The 22,293-nt window shown below is 37.6% G+C and overlaps 1 protein-coding gene across 8 annotated transcripts in view; it reads right to left on the bottom strand.

The window, feature by feature from the left end:
* dock3 (dedicator of cytokinesis 3) overlaps positions 1 to 22,293 on the bottom strand; it is a 230,941-nt gene that overhangs the window by 136,045 nt on the left and 72,603 nt on the right. For all 8 annotated transcript variants that reach the window (XR_005622340.2, XM_039668620.2, XM_089117902.1 and 5 more), the window contains one exon: positions 7,272 to 7,327. Coding sequence is in view for 7 of the 8 variants with exons in the window: in XM_039668620.2 (XP_039524554.1) it covers positions 7,272 to 7,327 (56 nt within the window). In the remaining variant the exon portion in view is untranslated. The remainder of the gene's footprint in view (positions 1 to 7,271; positions 7,328 to 22,293) is intronic.

Below are 22,293 nucleotides of genomic sequence, written 5' to 3'. Positions count from 1 at the left end.
CATTTACAGCCAAGTTACTACAACTTCCTGTTTCATGGCGAATCATCGACGCCACGGACACGCCCATCGACGAAAACGCGCAGATAGCACAACTTTTCATCGTCAATGCCTTTAGAAGGCACAGCAGAAATTTGAAGGCGATCCGACAAAAGCCCTAGGAGGAGTTAGTTAAAGTACGTAATGAGTAAATCATCCAAAAATGGCGGTAAAATTAGAAATGGCTGACTTCCTGTTGAGTTTAGGGCATCGCTCCAAGAGACTTTTCTGTGCGTCTGGACATGGTAGATGTACCACAGAAATTTCGTACATGTCGGTCAAACATGCGACGGGGGCTGCTTCGTTAAATGTCACTTCCTCTTGCCACTAGGTGGCGCTATGAATGTGGGTGAATGTCGGCATGTAGATTTGTTCAGGGCGGGACTCTTGTCAAATGTGTAAAATTTCGTGTAGATCTGGGCATTTACAGCCAAGTTACTACAACTTCCTGTTTCATGGCGAATCATCGACGCCACGGACACGCCCATCGACGAAAACGCGCAGATAGCACAACTTTACATCGTCAATGCCTTTAGAAGGTACAGCAGAAATTTGAAGTTGATCCGACTAAATCCCTAGGAGGAGTTCGTTAAAGTACGGAGTCTGTAAATCGTCCAAAAATGGCCGCCAAATTCAAAATGGCGGACCTCCTGTCGAGTTTAGGGTATGGGTTCTTGAGGCTTTTTTGTGCGTCTTGATATGATACACGTCCCCACCAAATTTCGTGCATGTAGGTTGAACGTGGACGAGGGGCTAATTTTTTCCAATTTTCTAGGTGGCGCTAGCGTGCCATTTTGCCCCGCCCATCTGCGAAACCCACAAAATACGAAATTTTTCACCAGTCCTGACATGCGTGCAAAATTTGGTGAGTTTTTGAGCATGTTGCGGCCCCGAAAATGGCACTTACTTTGCAGAAAAAAGAAAAAAAAAATAATAATCCTAACAGTTTCAATAGGGTCCTCGCACTGTTAGTGCTCGGGCCCTAATAATAATCCTAACAGTTTCAATAGGGTCCTCGCACTGTTAGTGCTCGGGGCCCTAAAAATAACCCTAACAGTTTCAATAGGGTCCTCGCACTGTTAGTGCTCGGGCCCTAATAATAATCCTAACAGTTTCAATAGGGTCCTCGCACTGTTAGTGCTCGGGCCCTAATAACACTTTATTTACGTGTAAATACTATTTATTTATGTTTTATTTTACAAAAAAAAACTAATGAAGAAAATAAACAAATAATATTTGTTTGTTTGTTTATGTTTTATTTACGTATAAAAAGTCTCGGGTTATGGCTGTAACCCCTGTAAGGCACCTCAAAGGGGAGCTCTAGAGGACACCATGCCTTTGGTTGAATGAGCCCTCATGGCCAAAGGTGAAGGTCATAGAGATAACCTGAACCATCCAGTTAATGATGGTCTGTTTGGATGCGGGAAGCCCCTTCTTGGGCGACCCGAAATACACCAGCAACTGACTTCCGCCATGAAGAAGACCTCTGGACATAAATCTTGAGGGCTCAGAAAGGGCAGAGCAAATTAAGCCTTTCTTCATCCGCTGTCACGTGAGGTGGGGGATGAAAAGTCTGCAGAACTGTAGGCCTTGCCATATTGGATGGCACTTTAGGCACTTAGTCTGGCCTGGGATGCAAGATAGCCTTAATGTCGCCTTGAGCAAACTCCAGGCACCCGTTAGATATAGAGAGCACCTGAAGATCTCCTACTCTCCTCAGAGAAGTAATGGCTAATAACAAAGCTACCTTGAGGGAAAAGGTTCTTGGTCTCAGCCGACTCCAGAGGTTCGAAGGGGGCCTTGACCAGCCCTTCGAGAACCACTGTCAGGTCCCATGTGGGACTCTGGTACGAGGCAAGCCACAAGTCTCATCCTCCGAGCCCTGAGAAGCGATCTTGGAGGAGCTCCAGCACTGAATCCAACCTGCAGTTAACTAGGTCCACCTCACGCTCTCTAGTCTGGCCTGGGATGCAAGATAGCCTTAATGTCGCCTTGAGCAAACTCCAGGCACCCGTTAGATATAGAGAGCACCTGAAGATCTCCTACTCTCCTCAGAGAAGTAATGGCTAATAAAAAAGCTACCTTGAGGGAAAAGGTTCTTGGTCTCAGCCAACTCCAGAGGTTCGAAGGGGGCCTTGACCAGCCCTTCGAGAACCACTGCCAGGTCCCATGTGGGACTCTGGTACGAGGCGAGCCACAAGTCTCATCCTCCGAGCCCTGAGAAGCGATCTTGGAGGAGCTCCAGCACTGAAGCCAACCGGCAGTTAACTGGGTCCACCTTACGCTCTCTACACCAAGTGGAAACACATTCCATTTTAGGCCGTAGTATCTCCTTGTGGAAGGAGCTTGGGAACTGAGTATGGTCTCAACCACTCCAGACGACAGGCCAGCCTCTAGTGTACTGAGCCCTCTCAGGGGCCAAGCCCAAAGTTTCCACAGGTCTTGTCGGTGGTAAATATTAAGCCCCTGGCCTGCTGAAGCAAGTTCCTCCTCAGAGGGATCTGCCAAGGCTGGCCTGCCAGGAGTGTTAGTATGTCTGAAAACCATACGCAAGCCAGCGAGTACGAGGCTACTAGAAGAAGCCTGATCCCGTCTCGATGGACCCTCTCCAGAACTCCTGGGAGCAGAGTGATCGGGGGAAAAGTGTACAAGCGTAGCCTCGGTTACATCTGTACCATGGCATCCAATGGCTGGATGGGTGAGAAAACCACAGTGGACGTGATGTCCCTCGAGACGGGGGAAATCCACTTCCAAAATCCACTCCCTAAATCCACTTCCACTAGGCTGAACCTTTTGCATATCGACTTCACCACCTTAGTGTGAAGTCTCCATTCCCCGGGCCTCAGTCCCTGTCTTGACAGGATGTCTGCTCTCTGATTCTGGTTCCCTGGGATGTGCATTGCTCTGAGAGGTAACAGTTTCCCCTGAGACCACAGAAGGATCTGATGCGACAATCTGGATAAAGGGTCCCCCTGATGAATCAAGTAGGAGACCACCAACACATTGTCTGACTGTATCAGAACGTGGTGACCCCTGATGTCTTGGAGGAAGATCCTTGGAGCCCCGAAGACCGCCAGCATTTCCAGGCTATTTATTTGCCAAAAATGGTGCCAGTCATGCTACAGACCTCTCGAAAAGTGGTGGATGGCCCATGACCCCACCCCAGCCATTGAGGGATGTGTCGGTTTTCCAGTGACATGGCGCTCCCCACACTGGGCCTCAGGACAGGAACCAAGGTTTCTTTTTCCATATGGACAGGGAACGAAGGCATCTGTGCATAACCCTGATCATACGGAACTGATTTCCCCTCGGGGAAAACCCCTTGGTCTTCAACCAATGCTGTAGGGCCCTCATGTGCAGCAGACCAAAAGGTATCCCGTTGGACACAGCTGCTATGAGCCCCAACAGTCTCTGAAACTGTTTTACAGTGATGGCGCAGCCTAGCTTTATCCAGGTCACCTTGACCAGGATGGACTTGATACGTGCAGGAGACATCTGTGCCCGCATCATAGTCGTGTCCCACCCCACCACCAGGAACGTAGTCCGCTAGGCGGGTGTCAACACGCTCTTTCTCCTGTTGAGTCTCAACCCCAAGCTTGAATGTGGCCAAGGACAACATCTCGATGCCGAAATGCCAGTTCTAGAGACTGAGCTAAAATAAGCCAGTCGTCAATGTAGTTTAGCAAAGTGGTTCTCAACTCCAGTCCTCGGGACCCACTGCTCTGCATTTTGTGTATGTCTCGCTTATTTAACACACCTGATTCAGATCCTCAGCTCGTTATGATAGACTCTATGTACTGAACTGACTCTGTCAGATAAGAGAGACATACAAAATGTGGGTCCCGAGCTCTGGAGTTGAGAACCACTGGTTTAGCACACGGATGCCCTGAAGCCTCAGTGGGGCCAGGGCTGCAACCATGCACTTGGTGAAAGTGCAAGGGGCGAGTGCTTGGCCGAACGGAAGAACCTGATATTGGTACGTTTCGCCCCCGAAAGCGAACTTCCTGTGAGATGGAAGGATGGAGAGATGAAAGAATGCGTCTTTTATATCTATCATGACAAACCAATCCTCGGATCTGGTTTGGCTCACAATAATAGAAATAGTGAGCATCTTGAACCTGAATCTCCTCAGACATGGTTAAAATGTCTTAGATCTTATATTGGACGCAACCCTCCATCCTTCTTTGCAACTATGAAGCACCGGCTGTAGAACCCAGACTCCCTGTTCTATGGCCTCCTTTACCAGCAGAGAGTGAACTTCCTGTTCCAACACCTGACCCCCTGTGGGTCTACTGCAGTCGCCCTGTTCAATTTTGGTGGGCGGACCCAGAAGCAGCCTGTACCCTATTTCTACACTGCAGAGGACCCATGGAGATATATTGGGGAGACATTACCCATTGGTGTCGAGTGTCTTGTGAGAGCAATTCATGATACCCTGAAGTGGTTTATTTATTTACATTTACAACTAATTTATTAATAAAGGACAAGCACTTTAATATGTCTTGCGCTAGCCGCTAGCATTAAGTTTATGATAAATCTGGAAGAAAAAAACCCCTTGTGTTTGTTAAAGCATCTCATGGGGTCTTTAAATAACAGTGTGCGCAGAAGTACATCATCACAGATCAATTTAATGAGATTGTCCTTCATATTCCTGCTGTCTATTTAGCTCTTCCTGTCCATTCATCTCTCCATACTGTTTTACCTTCACTGTCCTTCCTCTGTCCTTCTCTGACACTCGGTGGAAATAGATTGATCTCTTTGTTCTGCTTTATCATCACATGTGTCCAAAGTAACAGCTTTTACAGAGTCATTATCCTCCTTTTTTTCTGAATTCTGATGAGATGATATAATTTGATCCCTGGACATGCCACCCCAATTTGTAATTGAAGCTAACAACAAAAAACATATCGTCATATGTTTTAAAGCGGTTCCCAAACTTTTTCAAGTGGTGAATTTTAAGAGTAAAGAAAAAAATAAATAAAATTATATTCTAAAAAAATAAATACATATATATGGTGGAGCACCTAACACCCAAATGTAGGGCAAAATAATGTTACCTAGGGTCAGCACGTGCCTATATTATAACATTGCTAATAATAATAAATGTTTCTTGGGCATCAAATCATAATATTAGAGTGATTTCTGAAGGATTATGTGACACCGAATACTTCCTGAAAGATGCTAAAAATTCAGCTTTGATCACAGGGAATAATTTACATTATTACATTACAAACAATTATTTGAAATAGTAATAATATAGTAAATTACTGTTTTTACTGTATTCTTAAACAAATTAATGCCTTGTGAGCATGAGTACCTTACTGACCCCAAACCTTTGAACGACAGTATAATTAATTTTTTTATGAGCTGATTAAACAGTCATAAATAATGCTTTTTGTAGATAATAATTATTTATCATTACTAATAATTTAATGCTAATAAATACACTACATTTATACTATATAATATATACTACATAATAATAGTTACTTAATATTTAAATATACATTTGTACAAAATATGATGATGTTAAAGCAAAATAAAAAATACTTTAAATTATATTAAAATATTACTTAAACTGTGTTTTACTATTTATTCACATCAAATATTAATTAGCTTGAAAAGCATTATGAAATAATAATATATTAAATTTTATTTAAAGGTACTGTATGTGTCCTAATCTTACGGTGTTACTGACATACTGTAAAGGAATTATTTGTGAAGTGAAAATTAATCAGATTGTGACAGCCCTAAATTTTATACCAAAAATGATACATATATGTTAGATAGGTAGATTTAACTGTTGAACACGACCCCTGGGATCTGCTCTACTCTTCTGCCTAAACACATTAAAGACGTGTGTGCATGTGCACGTGTGTTGTGGGAAGACTGTGAAGTTCTACACATGCACAAAGTTGGGAAGTATCAAAAGCTAAAACAAACAGGAGAAGCTGTCGACTGACAGCCCCTGATGTGCAGTTTCCCCAAGGGTTTTCAGAAGTGAGTTCCCACAGGGAGAGACAGCCCAGAGTTTCTTTCTTCTTTTGTTTTTTTGCTCACTGTTTCCCATTCTGTCTCTTTTTACGCTGCACACGTGCAAGCACACATAGGCTACGTCTTATCCTAACCTTTCTCGAACTGTGGAAGTTTTCTTGTCAAAAATTTGTTCTGAAAAGGTTTTGATAATGTTCATATTGGGTTGTAATGTTCCAACCATCAAGTGTTTAAATGTTGTAAAAGGGTATTTTCCTAAGGGAGCATTACATTTTAGCACTTTGCAAGCATTATGGTAACGTTACTTTTTAACTAAACGTAACGTAAGGTAAACGTTTAAATAAAATGTGTTTAAAAATGTTGATTTCTATTGAAAGTTGTATGTAATGTATATAAATATATTATATATATTCTGATTATGCATTTATAATGATAGTTGCAATTCAAAACATTTAACATATTTTAACTTTAAATGTAATATCAAACAACAAACTGCACGTAAAAAAATAAACAGATAAAAAGGTACTTAACAAGAGTTTAAGTGTTAGTCGACACATCAAAATAAAAGTATAAAAACGCATACTTTTACTTTTAAAGAGTATAGTATGGAAAAAATTTCAGTGATAAACTTACCCTTGCAATAACTGTTTTGTTAATAACCCTCTTCCGATCTGACTGTCCATGGTCGAGAATTCAGAAATGTATAATCTACAGGTTTTACGAAAGCCCTGGAGCTGTTTAAAGTACTTTTTCTGACAAATAAACGTGAAATCTCTCAGTACAATGAGTAAACAATGTTCAGTAATGTACTGTAACAAGGCCGTTTAATTAATTAATATTACCTGTTTTTAAAAAAATCCTGAAGTGCACACACAATACAATTAAGTGCACTTATTTTCCGCAAGGGAAGATTATATAAACCTCTTTCAATTATATCCCACAAAATGCCATACAATAAATTACAAGTTTGAACCACCAAGAGCTCAATATCTGTATCAAATATTTAACAGAGAGAAATAAGAGTAGAAGAGCTTCCAAAAAATGAAATCTCAGCATTTCAGACATGTGATAAAACTCATGAGGACAGTAGGATAGGAGAAACGGAATAACAGGATTGAGATAAATGAATAAATAAAACGTTTCTCAAACATCCGTCTCTCTCTGTGTCACATTTCCTCCTCCAACCCACTTGTTCTCTATTGAGGGAACAGCTTGACATAATTCAGTATAAGGACACTTACCCTCTGTTAGCGACGATAGCCTTCTTCAAGTGGACGAAGCCGGCTGGGAAGATTCCCTGCGAAACAAAAGGGAAGAAGATTACATCTCTGCTTCTGCGACTAGAAGCTTCCATGAAGAGTGCCAGTGGACGCTCAGCCATGAGCGTCTCGGGGAATGTGACCCAGCAGAATCTGATTCAGTGGCTCTGCTGGATTCAGACCATATCACAGTCTTTACTTGATGTGCTTATATTGCTTGAGGCGGAATCAATCTATGGAAGTTCCTGGTTCATCAACTAGACGTGTCAAAGCTCAAGTTCCTCTGAAGAAGAGGAGTCGTTCTTTTCAGTTTGCTCAGTGTCAGGAGTCTAGTGGATGCAGGGACAGTTGGATATGAACTATCCTGACTTATCAAGATAGTTTACCCCCCAAAAAATCATCAAAAATAATCAATTTCCTCATCCGTATCATTATAAAACGGCATTACTTTATTCTGTGGAACACAAAAAAAGGTATTCGGAAAATTTCCTTATTGTTTGTTTCATTTTGTTTTGTGAATTTCGTTTTGTTTTGTGCGTTGTTTTGTGAATTTTGTTTTGTATGTTGTTTTGTCCGTTTCATTTTGTTTGTTGTTTTGTTTTCCGAGTTTGTTTTGTGAATTTCGTTTTGTTTTGTGTGTTGTTTTGTTTTGTGAATTTCGTTTTGTATGTTGTTTTGTCCGTTTCATTTTGTTTATTATTTTGTTTTCTGAGTTTTGTGAATTTCATTTTGTTTTGTGTGTTGTTTTGTTTTGTGAATGTTGTTGTTTTGTCAGTTTCATTGTGTTGTTTTGTTTTCTGAGTTTGTTTAGTGAATTTTGTTTTGTGTGGTGTTTTGTTTTGTGAATTTCGTTTTGTATGTTGTTTTGTCTGTTTCATTTTGTTTGTTGTTTTGTTTTCTGAGTTTGTTTTGTGAATTTTGTTTTGTGTGTTGTTTTGTTTTGTGAATTTCGTTTTGTCTGTTTCATTTTGTTTGTTGTTTTATTTTCTGAGTTTGTTTTGTGAAATTTGTTTTGTTTTGTGTGTTGTTTTGTTAATTTCGTTTTGTATGTTGTTTTGTCTGTTTCATTTTCTTTGTTGTTTTGTTTTCTGAGTTTGTTTTGTGAATTTCATTTTGTGTGTTGTTTTGTGAATTTCGTTTTGTATGTTGTTTTGTCCGTTTCATTTTGTTTGTTGTTTTGTTTTTGGAGTTTGTTTTGTGAATTTCGTTTTGTTTTGTAAATTTCGTTTCGTATGTTGTTTTGTCCATTTCATTTTGTTTGTTGTTTTGTTTTCAGAGTTTGTTTTGTGAATTTCGTTTTGTTCTGTGTGTTGTTTTGTTTTGTGATTTTCTTTTTGTATGTTGTTGTCCATTTCATTTTGTTTGTTGTTTTGTTTTCTGAGTTTGTTTTGTAAATTTTGCTTTGTTTTGTGAATTTCGTTTTGTTTTGTGTGTTTTGTTAAGTGAATTTTGTTTTGTGTGTTGTTTTGTGAATTTTGTATGTTCATTTATCTGTTTCATTTTGTTAGTTGTTTTGTTTTCTGAGTTTGTTTTGTGAATTTCGTTTTGTTCTGTGCTGTTTTGTTGTGTGATTTTCTTTTTGTATGTTGTTTTGCCTGTTCCATTTTGTTTGTTGTTTTGTTTTCTGAGTTTGTTTTGTGAATTTCATTTTGTTTTGAGTTTCATTTTGTTTTGTCTTGTTCTGTTTGCTTCATTTTGTTTTAATTTCTGAATTATGTTTTGTGCATGTCATTGTGTTGTGTGCTTTGTTTGTTTCATTTTGAACGTTTCATTTAGTTTTGATCATTTTGTGCAGTTTTAACCCCCCCCCTGACTTTAATTATAGGGACGAAAACACGTGAACATTTTCCAAAATATATTCTTTTGTGAATATATTTTTCAAAATCTATTATTTTCTGAGACTTGGTTGAATTATGGTAATCACAAATGTGTAATGTGTACTTGTCGTGAAAATAATATTCTGCACTTCTTTTAAGCAAAATGTTGACATTTCTGACTTTAGTTTGCAAATTGTGCTATCTAGGAGAATCTGAGCGCAGTTTGAGGCATTTCAAATCTGTTTGAACCTGTTGACAAGACTTGCGATATAATCACAGTCTCTTTCTCAGAACAAAATCTGAGAACCAAGAGACTTAACCAAAAGTCTTGGTTTGCTTTGTATTTTCATTGCTGCCCAGGATTAACACATTGAATCTTGACCAGGAAAACATTTAATTCATTCAACTATTCATTTTATTCAACTTTATTCAAAAAGTTATCAATCTAAGAAATTTAGGGGTCTAAAAACATAATTAATAATGTACGTTTCTTGAAAAATTGAACCAAAAAAAAAAAATGCTCAGTGGTTGTTTTTCCTAAGCTCAGGAGACTTAGTTATGATTCTCATATTTCTCTCATTTTAGTATCAACAGCATTTCATAAGTTTCTCCTAAAATTAAGTTTAAGTTTTTAAATTAGTGCCTTTCAAGTACAACATTGTTGAGGTGTCTTCTAAACTTTAAAAGAGATAAATGTGAGATCTCCTCTCACATATGTGTGATGAGCCTATGTGTGATGTTGTTGAGATCTTGTCTGCAACTTTAGGAGGAGACTAATATGAGACCGGGGTGTTTAGTTTTGGTTGATGTTAAAGTAACCTCATTTTAGTCTAGGAGAAACATTTGAGATGTTAAAGAGATCTAATTTTTGATTTATCCTTCCTCTGGGGATACACAGAACATGCCACACAAACATCTCAGCGGAAGAATCCAGATGGTGGAGTTTCTCGTCACATACAGTTGTCTAATTGTCTTCGCTGTTTCCTTTCATAGGTCAGGATAATTAGTAATTGAGGACACCAAATGCTCTCGAACAAACCTCCATCTGCTGGAGGAAGGACTCCATGTGCTAGGACGACAAACCAGCATATGTAAGTATTAATGAGATGGGCGGTCACTCGCTCATCGCCTCGTACAATCATAAAGACCAATTGCTCTTCTCATGTTGCTCACATGAATTACTGTACAAACATTATATATATATATATATATATATATATATATATATATATATATATATATATATTTCTATTTTCCACAAAAGTGATGGGATTTTGTTGCATTACGGTAATAACAGTTGTGTAAAATGTGCTTGATACTCATGAAAAAAAAAAATACCGTAATTTTTTTACCGTTCTCATTACCGCCTCGTACAATCATGAAGACCTATTGCTCTTTACATGTTGCTCACATGAATTACTGTACAAACATTTTAGAAATGCATACATTTTCAATTAAAAAGCTAAATCATTGACACAATATAATTATGTCACCCCAAATTCCTCATAACCGTAATGTGTTCAAACATTATTATTTTTGGAAAAGGATTTTGTTGCATTACGGTAATTCTACAGTACGGTAGGTGTGTAAAAAATGTGCTTGATACTCATTAAAAAAAAATATACCGTAATTTTTTACCGTTCTCATTACCGTAATAAATGAGGTTATCTATTTTATTTTATTTTTATAACAATTAAAATTTACAACACTTGCTACTATGACACTTTATAATAAAAAGTAAGTTTGAAAACATTTCTATTTTTTTATGTTTTTGAAAGAAGCGTCTTTTCCTCTTTAAGCCTGCATTCGATACAGAAAAACTGTAACATTGTAAATTACAATTCTATTTGAAAACACTTTAAAATACAATTTATTCCTGTTATTAAATGTTATATTATGTAGGAAACAGGTGTGCTGCTTATTATTATTATTTTTTTCAATAACCTGTGATACTTTTTCAGGAATATTTAATGAATATAAATGAATGTTTTCTTTTTAACTATTTTTTTTTTGTTTTTTTGCATTATGGTAATGACATTTGTGTAAAATTTGCTTCATTGTGACATGAAAGATAGATAATTTAGTGTTACAATAATTCAATTAATGGCCATAAAATCAGGCAAAAAAATAATGCAATAATACTAAATATGAAATGACCGTGTCATGTTCTTAACATGTTTTGTGAGATTAAACGCACTAAACACACTAAACGGCACACACAGGACTAAGAAACTGAACAAAAAGAGTTAGAAAAGAAAATGGGTTAACAAAAACTTGTCGCTTTGATTAATAATTCAGGCGTGACGTGTGGCATTCCCAGACTGTGTGTGAATCACATCTCAAGCATTGTCATTTTATCCTGCGTCCGGCTTCCGTTTTTGAGGCAGATGATACAGATGCTCTATATGAGCTGAACTGAGACGAGATGTTATTGTAGACCCTGCGGCGGCACAGATGTGCGTGTGTGTACACATCAGCTCCATCTGCTGAAACTCATGTTATCAGTGTGTGCGTGTGTGTGCCAGAAGCATATATTTTATTATTTTTATCCTGAGCACCAGAACTGAGTGCTGGAAATAAAGCAGCATGTGTCGTGAAGGACAGGGACAGTGACAGCCAAGTCAGCAAGAAATGCTTTAAAGGGACAGTGGTAAAACAAATACCAAATTAATACGTGACATGACATATATAAATCTCATGCAAATTGCATATTTTTAAATGAATTAGTAATGTCAGTGATGTTAGTGTAAAAACTTCTTATTTTTTATTAAGTTATTACGGTTATTACGGTCTCAAAGTTAAATTCCAAGCTCTGAGGAATAACTAAAATTCAGTCATACAGCTAATAGGCTTTAAACCTGTCCGATTGATGTGGATCAGTCGATCAGGGAACGGTCTAATTCTGCATTTCATCCAAAGTCAGATTTTCCAGATATCTCTGACTTTCGACTATAAAGGTGTTTAAAGGGTTAGTTCACCCAAAAATGAAAATTATGTCATTATTTACTCACCCTCGTGTTGTTCCAACCCTGTAAGACCTTCGTTCATCTTCGGAACACGAATTAAGATATTTAAGATATTAAGATCGCTCCTGCATACTAGTCCATAGGTTTCTTGAGGGATTGAAACTTACCGGCCTCGAAAAGTTATTAAAGACATCGTTAAAATAGTCCAAGTGACTTCAGTGGCTCAATCTTAACTTTATCAAACGACGAGAATACTTTTTGTGCGCAAAAACAAACTAAAATAACGACTTTTTTTTTCAACTATTCACTTCCTTCTCGTTGGGCCTCTAGTCAGTTAACGTAGTGTGATAGCGTAGAGCTACGTCACACGTAGGCTCACTATTGGCCGACGCTGGTCATGTGTGTGATGCGTGTGACGTACAACAACAGATCATACGCTGTTGAACTAGTAACCTGACTCGAGGCCAAGAGAGAAAGAAACGAATAGTTGAAATAAAGTCGATATTTTTTTTTGTTTACAGACAGAAATACACTTTAGCATACTTTTAAAAAGAGTACTTATTTCAGAAATTTTAAAACAATACACTTATGTGTGAACTGAATTTAAAGCGCACCTATTATGGAAAATTCACTTTTACATGGTGTTTGAACATAAATGTGTGTTGGCAATGTGTGAGCAAAACCACCCTAGAATGATAAAAATCCATCCAGTAGTTTTTTTACAATCTCAATAAATCATATGCACTGTCTCAGAACGAGCTGTTCTGAGATCCAGCTCTTTGTGACGTGGAACGGGAGACAGGGGGTTGATTGACAGTGTGGCTGTGGCCTAGACCCCGCCCTCGGTGATCTGTACACACAATCCTTCATTGTTTCAACGACGACAGCCGGTAATGTCTCTTGGAAACGTAAATTTATGTTCTGTCGTGGACTCAGATATGATTTTGTAAACTTAAAAGTAATGTGTTACTTTTACTATTTACTTGAAAAAATGTACCTGATTTTGAGAGTCACGTTACTTGTAATGCGTTTCCCCCCCCCCTGTTGTCATTTTACTAAATTGTGGCCACAGTTTAAAGCTACACCGTGCAACTCTTCTAGTTTTTTCTTAGCTAAAAACACTTAGTTCTTTCAAAAATATATGTGCTCATTAACGTATATACTTCGTTCAAGTAATAAAGTATTCTCGTGAGTGTATAATATGCCATTAAAAATACATACAGGTAAGGGGTTCTAATGTTGGTCGCCATGTTGCCCCTCCATCTTTAAAGTACATCAGCCAAAGAGGGACATACCCGTTAATTCAAGCTTCGCCTTTCGCGTTTACGTTTGAGTTAACACTCATGGATGAAATCGAACTGGAAGCTGTTAATATTGTACTACATTGGCCACCGTAGGAGTTAAAACGAAATCGGTATTGAGAGGAACAGAAACTAATATTCACTGGATGGTCATATACCTTTTCACCACCAGATGGAGGTAAAAATCACACAGTGTAGCTTTAATCAAAACTGTTTCCAACAAATTCTCAAAATGGCCAAACTGTGTAGCCTAAGAATATAATTGAGGGATCTCAGTTCATTCCAGATGGTCTTGCGTAAAAGTTTTCTGATATAAAAGACATAACATCCACCTTTGAAACCTTCCCTCAGTGTATCCCGGTTCATTTGTCTCCATGGCAGGTAGTGCATGTGAGTTTATAGGCGTATGGGTAGGACTGCTGACCTGTGACTAACAGCTCTGCTCTCAGTTAGACGAGTGTGCTTCCCTTCCCTCGCTCTCAGCAGCCTAATGCTCGTTTAGCAGAAAAGGTCAACGCCGAGACAAATAACAATAGCAATCCCGCTGCTAGCGGATAAAGATAGCAAGCAGCTTCCGCATGTCACAATCACTCCTGACAGTAATCGTTCTCTTGATAACACTAATATTTGTTTGCTTAAAGAAATAAAAATTGAGGGTTTACTTTCCTAATAAATGTCCCTGCTCTTCTAACGCATAATTTATCGGTCCAAGTTATTCCCAAGGGATTGTTTTTCTTCAAAATGTAATAACTTTGCCAGATTCATAAATATCTTTTCAGCTGAAAACAATATTAAGTGTGAATATCACAGCCCTCTATTCCCAATTCGATAAAATGAAGTCCTGCCCTACATTATTTCCAACTGACCATTTTATTTCTCTTGGAAAATATGTAATACTTTGTAAGTTAAATCCGATTTTCTTCTCATATTTCGTTTTGTCGGCTCAAAGCAATGAATCTTCCACGTATGCGTCTCGACATTTAGTTTTGGAGTGAAAATAGTCTAACTTGCATGTCGAAGCCAATCTTTCCTCACTTCCTCACTTGGCATGTGACGAGTATTCATTTTAGGGAGCAGACGATTTTAATGAGCTGGATGAATCTCCTCTCTAACTTGATAAACATATATATACGGTGATGAAGGCGATCGTGCAGTTTTTTTGTAGGCCAGACAGCTTTGAGGTTTCCAGCTTTAGCAGGCGTGTAAATAATTAAAAGCTTCTGAAAGCCGACTGTCCCACTGCGCACTGCTCTTGACATTCATTAATACGGACTTCTGAATGACAGCTGGGTAAAACTGGCAAAAATACTTCCTAAAATGCATTATATTCAAATAAAAAAAGGGATAATATTTATCTTATTGTAGTTTTTATTAACAATTATCATTTCCAATAGAGAATAGGCTACTGCAGCATATCGTTCAGGCCCTTTCAGGCTGAAGAAAATGCAAATTCATGTCTGTACAGTAGAGGGCGCTGCTCAAACACACCTTTCAGCCATGCTGTCGTTCTGGATTACAGAAGAAGAGGATGTTTTTAGTCATTTTGCTTATTCATATGGCTGAATTGGATAAGTGAAGGTCAGCAACACATTGACACAGGTTGATAAAGTAAGATTCAATCCATAAAGCTCAGTGGACACAATGCATAGACGTAAATCTAGGCAGGTGGAGCTGGGGAGGTGGAGGAGTTTAGACTGATTCGTGCATTGACTAACACTGAACCAGACTATTTAAATGTCCAGTAAGCAATCAAATTGGCGGCAGGATCAGCAGAGGCAAATTCCCTTTTAGTAATAACGCAATTGCTTGCAGACTGCATGTAAAGGACCAGCACCCTCTAGAGTTTCACGACTGAACTAGATATGATAACTCCCTCAGGAGGGATTTTGTAACTTTGCAGACATTTTCATGCTTAAACAGCAACATTACAGACTATAGTATTTTGAAAATGTAAAAAAGCATAAAAAGTATACTAATATGAATATATATTAATATATCCTTCTATCTCCTACCCCAAACCCTACCCATCTCCACCCGATCCCTAACCCCACCCCTAATCCTACCCATCTCCGCCCCGATCCCTAACCCCACCCCTAATCCTCCCCATCTCCGCCCCGATCCCTAACCCCACCCCTTATCCTACCCATCTCCACCCCCCTGATCTCTAACCCCACCCCTAATCCTACCCATCTCCGCCCGATCCCTAACTCCACCCCTAATCCTACCCATCTCCACCCCCCTGATCCCTAACCCCACCCCTAATCCTACCCATTTTCGCCCGATCCCTAACCCCACCCCTACTCCTACCCATCTCCACCCCCCTGATCCCTAACCCCACCCCTAATCCTACCCATCTCCGCCCCGATCCCTAACCCCACCCCTAATCCTACCCATCTCCACCCCCCTGATCCCTAACCCCACCCCTAATCCTACCCATCTCCGCCCGATCCCTAACCCCACCCCTAATCCTACCCATCTCCACCCCCCTGATCCCTAACCCCACCCCTAATCCCTAACCCCACCCCTAATCCCTAACCCCACCCCTAATCCTGCCCATCTCCGCCCCCTGATCCCTAACTCCACCCCTAATCCTACCCATCTCCACCCCCTGATCCCTAACCCCACCCCTAATCCTACGAAAGAAAAGAAGGGAAGTGAAGACAGAGAATGCTTCACTTCCAGTATGTCACAGTTTAGTAAAATAAATACACAGTCTATGTGAGCCTGAGCGAGAAACTTCACGAAGATTGAAGCCTCTAAACATGTCTTATCTACTGTGTTCACCACATGATGATTAACTTCACAAAAACGCTTTAAAAATTACACGCTTTAAAATTACAAAATCAGGTTGCCGTGTGTGTGTGTGTGTGTGTCGTGTGTTCTGTGAAGTGACAGTGCTGCTGCTATGGTGGATGCTGTCAAACTTGACGTTCTTAAAGTCAATAAAATGCCCCAGAAAAAAAATAATACAAAATTGAATTAAACATGTTGTCTTCAGTAACCATTGGCTATAAGGAGTTTAAGACTTTTTTTATATATTAAAAAATGTATAATATGTTATATTAAGAAAACTAAATAGGACGATAGGACATGTGTGTTTTTCAGTCTACTCAGTGTCGGGTAAGGTGAACATGGTCAGCTACCAAGGTAGTAAAAAAACTAATTAAGTTTTGGATTGTCTATTTTTTTTTCTTGTGTTGTATAGTTATATGTTTTATATAATATTATTCATCTGGGTTATTTACAGCCAAAGCACAAATGCACTATTTTGTATTCCTTGTGTGTATTATTTGGTCATAAGCTAAAGAAACCTTGTATGAGCGCACTAAGCAGTCAACACGGTTATAAAAATCAAAGACATAACATGGGGTCGAATGTATGATAAATTCCCTAACCACGCACACAGGGAGTGCTACTTAAAATGGAAAACCTTACAACACTCTGTAATGGCAGCTGTCCCTGGGGCTGAACAAGCTCACACAAACAGAAATAGAGCTATTCTAAAGAGGATACTATAGATGCAACCTTGTTCTTAGCCTCTCGAAATTTAACCTTTAGGGGTAAAACAAAAGACTTGGGAGACATTCATAAGAGCAACTTCTTGGGCACCCTTGAGCTCTTGTCCCATTGTCATCGACAAACAATCAGAGACAAAAAAAAAACCTGACACACTATTTAAGCCCAGATATTCAGAACGAATTTCTTGAGTGGAATTTTCTCGAGTGTTAAGTGGTATTCTTAAGAAAAGGGAGGTCATTTGCGATGCTACTCCTGATATTTCGCATATAGAGTAAAATGTATGGCTTTAATGGCTTTGTACTCATCTTTAGACATTGTCAAATCAACTTAAATCATTTATTTAGTTCAGATAACTTATTATTTGGAGTTTCTGATGGTTAAGTCAATCTCCTTCATTGTATTAACTCACTTTTTCCATTTCAATCAACTTAAAATTTTAAGGCAACCAGGTTACTTGATTTTTTAAGTTAAACCAACAATATATTTTTTTTTACAGTTTATCGGGTTAAATTGTATCTGTAAAAAATGTAATGGGCCCAGAAATTTTGGTTTCCATAGGGCGTAGAATTGCTGGCGGCACCCCTGCTCGTTCATCTTGATAAAAAGGCAGGTTTTGTGTGAAGGGCCGTCCATAGACCCTCTCCGCTGACCTCTCTCCCTGTGTGCCGCAGGTTGCCATGAGGGGTAATGATCTGCTCTAATCGGCAGGGATTTCTCTCCGGAGACCTGGCCGACGGTGGCCTGGATTCGGGAATAGCAACTCTCGTTTTGTGGAAAAGAACGTCCCAGATTCCAGCTTGGAAAAGACTAAAAGCCTGCAGTGTCAGTGGTGTAGACTCAATATTTCCCCCCCCCTGTTTTTCTCACATAAACGACTCTAAATCACGAATCAAAGCATGTTAGAGATGAATAACAATAAAAACGAAGTTTGATTCGGAGGAAAACATTTGAAAATGAACCGCACAAGAATGCGTATTTGCATTCCTGTATAAGGGAATGAACTGCTCGTCCCTTGAATCATCACAAATTATGTCTTATCAACCCAATGGATTAAAATAAACGATATTTGATTTATTAAACAGTAGTAAGTATAAAAGCAGTTGGGTTAGTATGATTGGTTTTGGGTTTTTTTAGAGAAATCAATACTTTTATTCAGCAAAGGTCTATTAAAATGACCAAAACTGACAGTAAATAACTTTATAATGTTGCAAAATAATTATTTTTCAAGTAAATACTGTTCTTTTTTTTATTTCTATTCATCAAATTATCCAAATCATCATATTTGAATGATTTCTGAAGGATCACGTGACACTGAAGACTGGAGGAAAGTTGATCACAGGAATAAATTGCATTTTAATACATTTTCAAGCAGAAAGCAGCTACCTTAAATTATATATATTTTTTCAAAATATTACAGTTTTTACTGTATTTTTGATCAAATAAATGCAGCCTTGGTGAGCATAAGAGACTTTATACAGAAACTTAGCAGCCTCAAACTTTTGAATGGTAGTGTATATACAAATATATACGTTTGTGGGCACATTTTCATGTCATTATTTCATAAAATACTCAATTGTAAAGTTTGTCCAAGTATTTCAATGACTCCAAAAGACACTTCCCACACTCTATCTTTTGTCTCGGAGTTTGCACAATAGAGAATATGAAACTGACATAATTACAACTTTTGAGTGAAAACTGTGTAATTTAGCAAAAAAAAGGGATTATGTCTTGGACAAAGTGTTCAGGAAAAGCTTTCATTATATCGCAAGTGTGTTTTGTCTATTTGTCAGTACTTTTAGTAAAGAACCAGCTGCACAGGCATTCAGAAATCTCCAGCCGCATGTCAGTCAAATATTGTTTGGCTCATTGTGTTGTGTGTGCTAATCTTCAAGGCTGTTTGTTTTTCGTCTTTAAGGCGGATAAATGTGTCATGTCTTCTCTTTTTATCAGATGATGTGAGGTCGCGCAACATTCAAGCTGAATGAATGTTAGAAGTCAAGCCAATTAGATAGAAATGCCAAGGTGATGGGTTCAGTTCCCAGGAAATGCATCAACTAATAATAATATGCACCTAGAACGAAAGTCACTTCGGTAAAAAATGTGCATAGCAAATATGAAAACGTAAATGTAATGCAAAAAAAATATATGTTGCTATTACTTTTGACATTTTCTAAAAACCTAAATAATTAATAATATTCTAAATGGTATACATGTTATTTAAAATAAAATAAAATAAAAATTTCCGACAATTTAACACAACTTCAACCACCGAGTTATCATTAGCATATTGCAAAAAAAGTATACAAAATAAAATGAAAAACTGAATAACAATAAACAAAAAATCCGATACAATAAAACAAATCAAAAATAAAATGGAAAAATAAATTAGAAAATAGAAATTGATTTAAAAATCGTAATGACAATTAAGCACACCCTCAATCCGCAAATTCTCATCTTAATAATAAAATATAAAATATATGATAAAAATAACAATAAAATAAAATATATATGTATATATATATATTATAAATATTACAACATTAATTATGTTTGAAAAATGTCATGTATGTTATATAAAATAAAATGCAATAATAATATCAAATGAAAAAATTAAACACACACCGTTGGTGTATGGCAATGTTTTTCTTCAAAAATTTTGGATTATATAAAGGAATGATTGTATGTATATATATTTTTTATATTATGTTCTCTGTCATGTTGTACATTTCTTGATGTGTCTGTTGCTTCCCCTTCCCTGTCTTATTTTATTTATTTATTTAATTATTTATTTATTTTTTTTATTTTATTTATTTATTTATTTTTTTTATGTAGATGTTTGTGTATCTTTGTTCATAAAGACAATAAAGAGTTGATCACAAAAAAAAAAAATTAAACACACCATTAACCCGGCAAATTCACATTAGCATTATGCAGAAAATACATAATGCAGTAACAAAAAACAACCTGACAGGACATTATCAGCAGAGATAAATACTAAAATGAAAAAAAAAAAAAGTTTAAGATCAAATCTGGCATCAAGTTTGGGAATAAATTAATACTTTTATTCAGAAAGGATTAGTTAAATTGATCAGAAATGACACTAAAGACTCATATATCAAGACAACTATTATATAACTATATATATATATATATATATGAAGAGTTCAGATGCAAAAGCCTCTAAGTGCCATTTGAAATTTTCTTCTAGAATGATCATTTTTATCAAGCTTGTATATTTAAGCTCAGTGATTTCACTTAAATGGCAATGATGATTACCTATTAATTGTTATTTAAGTGAAATTACAGAACTTAAATATACAAGTTTGATAAAAATCATCATTAAAGAAGAAAATTTCGAAAAATTAGAAAAATCATTTTATTTGTTATTGGTCAATGTACTGTATTGCAAGTTATGGTAGCACAGGCTTTCTAAACGAAATAGCGGATTCGAGCTGACTTCTGGGTCATCTAGTCTTCACCAGTCAGTATTTCTCTCTGACAAACAAATCCATAAATAATGGCAGACAGATCTGCCTGTGATCGAATGATTGGACTTCTCCTGAAGTTTCCGTCAGCAGAAAGCGTCTCGAGACACATCTGCCGTGGGCTCTGGGGTGTCAGTGTGTGGGCAAACGAGTGGGTGGAACGTTCCTGATGAAAATAATTGATCGAGAGAGAGAGGCAAAGAGATTCAAAATAGTGAAGACAAACAAACATCGACTCGCGGCGTGATGCTGCCTCACCACGCAAACACTCACAGTGGCAGAGCTCAAATACCTTTGTTTAAATAACAAGCAACTCTAATGAGATCACACATGATCACGAACACCTCTAAAAGTAATCTTACAGGAACGGGTTAGATGAGCTTTCTCAACGGCATCTGTGTTATCCTGTCAGTCACGGTTCAGTTTGTGTGAAGGTTTTGTAAAAGACATACACAGGAATGTGTTGTATTGACAAAGACCCTGTTTCCTGGTATTAAGATGTGTTTCTGTCCACTTTCAAACACTTCTGTCCTGATTTGTTCAAGGGGAGGGTCCTGTGAGGGGAAATGTATGGACTTGTTCTGATCTTTCGATCTAATGGATGAAATAAGATCACGCAATTTATATATGAACACGACTGGAGATTGTATACTGTATACTTACCAACAGTAAATTATATGCAACTAACCCTCAACCAAATCCTAATTCTAATCCGAACCCTAACCTTATAGTAAGTACATGTTGTTAATTAATATTACTCAGTAATTAAATATATGCAATTACATTGTAACAATGACAACAATAAATTGTAACCCTGATAAATAGTGGCATAATTACATGCAACTAAACCAAATCGTAACCCTAACCCTTATCATATGTATTAAAAGGGATACTCCACATTTTTTTGGAAATAGGCTCATTTTACAACTCCCCCAGTAAAGTTTTACCGTTTTTGAATCCATTCAGCCGGTCTCCGGTTCTGGCGGTACCACTTTTAGCATACATTATTGAAGTGGACAAGTCATCACGCCTGCTGCACTCATGGTACGGCAGTAAAGTTTCTTGATTATTACACAGGAATGAGAGTATAGTTCCTCGCCATATCAGCCTAGAAAATCACAACTTTGCGTTTTCCGTCCGTCTTAGTGCACGATGTAACTACAGAAGAAAGACGTTTTAAATACGAAAATTGAAATCGTCATTTTTTTTATTTTATTTTTAGAAATGCTAATGGTCTTGTCCACTTCAATGATGTGTGCTAAGCTATGCTAAAAGTGGTACCGCCAGAATCGTAAATCGGCTGAATGCATTCAATAACGGTAAAACTCAACAGTTTAACTCTGGGGGAGTTGTAAAATGAGCCTATTTCCAAAAAAAGTGGAGTATCCCTTTAAGTACATGTATTTTACTCAGAAATTAAATATATAATTACACTGTAACACGGACACCTTAAAATCAAGTGTAACCAATGGTTTTATTGATGATTTAGTTCTGTAAACAAATGCGCTGGTTCTGCACGATGACACAATTTACGTACGAATGGTTCTATGAACATTTTACACAGAAATTAGTGTTGTAAATGTACGTGAAGATACCACAGGTTGAAAACGTATGTTTTGCAAACACAAAATTCATTCTGGAAACAAACGTGCGGGTACCACACGATACAAAAATTTACGAAATAATGGTTGTATGAACATTTAAAGTAACACCAGGGAACTTTTCAACCTTCATAATATATTTTCAAGTCTCTTGTGATAGTACATCGACTTACAGGTTGAGTGATATTGTCTGTCATAGCCTGACGGGGTCTGTAGCGTTTTTAATCATACTTTTAAACGTAGGGTTTCGGGTAGTAACCGGCAAACAAAGAGAACTACAAAATTCGACTGATTTACGGCATATACTTCACTTAC

This window comes from Pimephales promelas, chromosome 2, assembly GCF_988280905.1.
Source record: "Pimephales promelas chromosome 2, fPimPro1.hap1.1, whole genome shotgun sequence".
In the NCBI taxonomy this organism is placed as follows: domain Eukaryota; kingdom Metazoa; phylum Chordata; class Actinopteri; order Cypriniformes; family Leuciscidae; genus Pimephales; species Pimephales promelas.
This window is presented reverse-complemented; position numbering and strand designations above follow the sequence as displayed.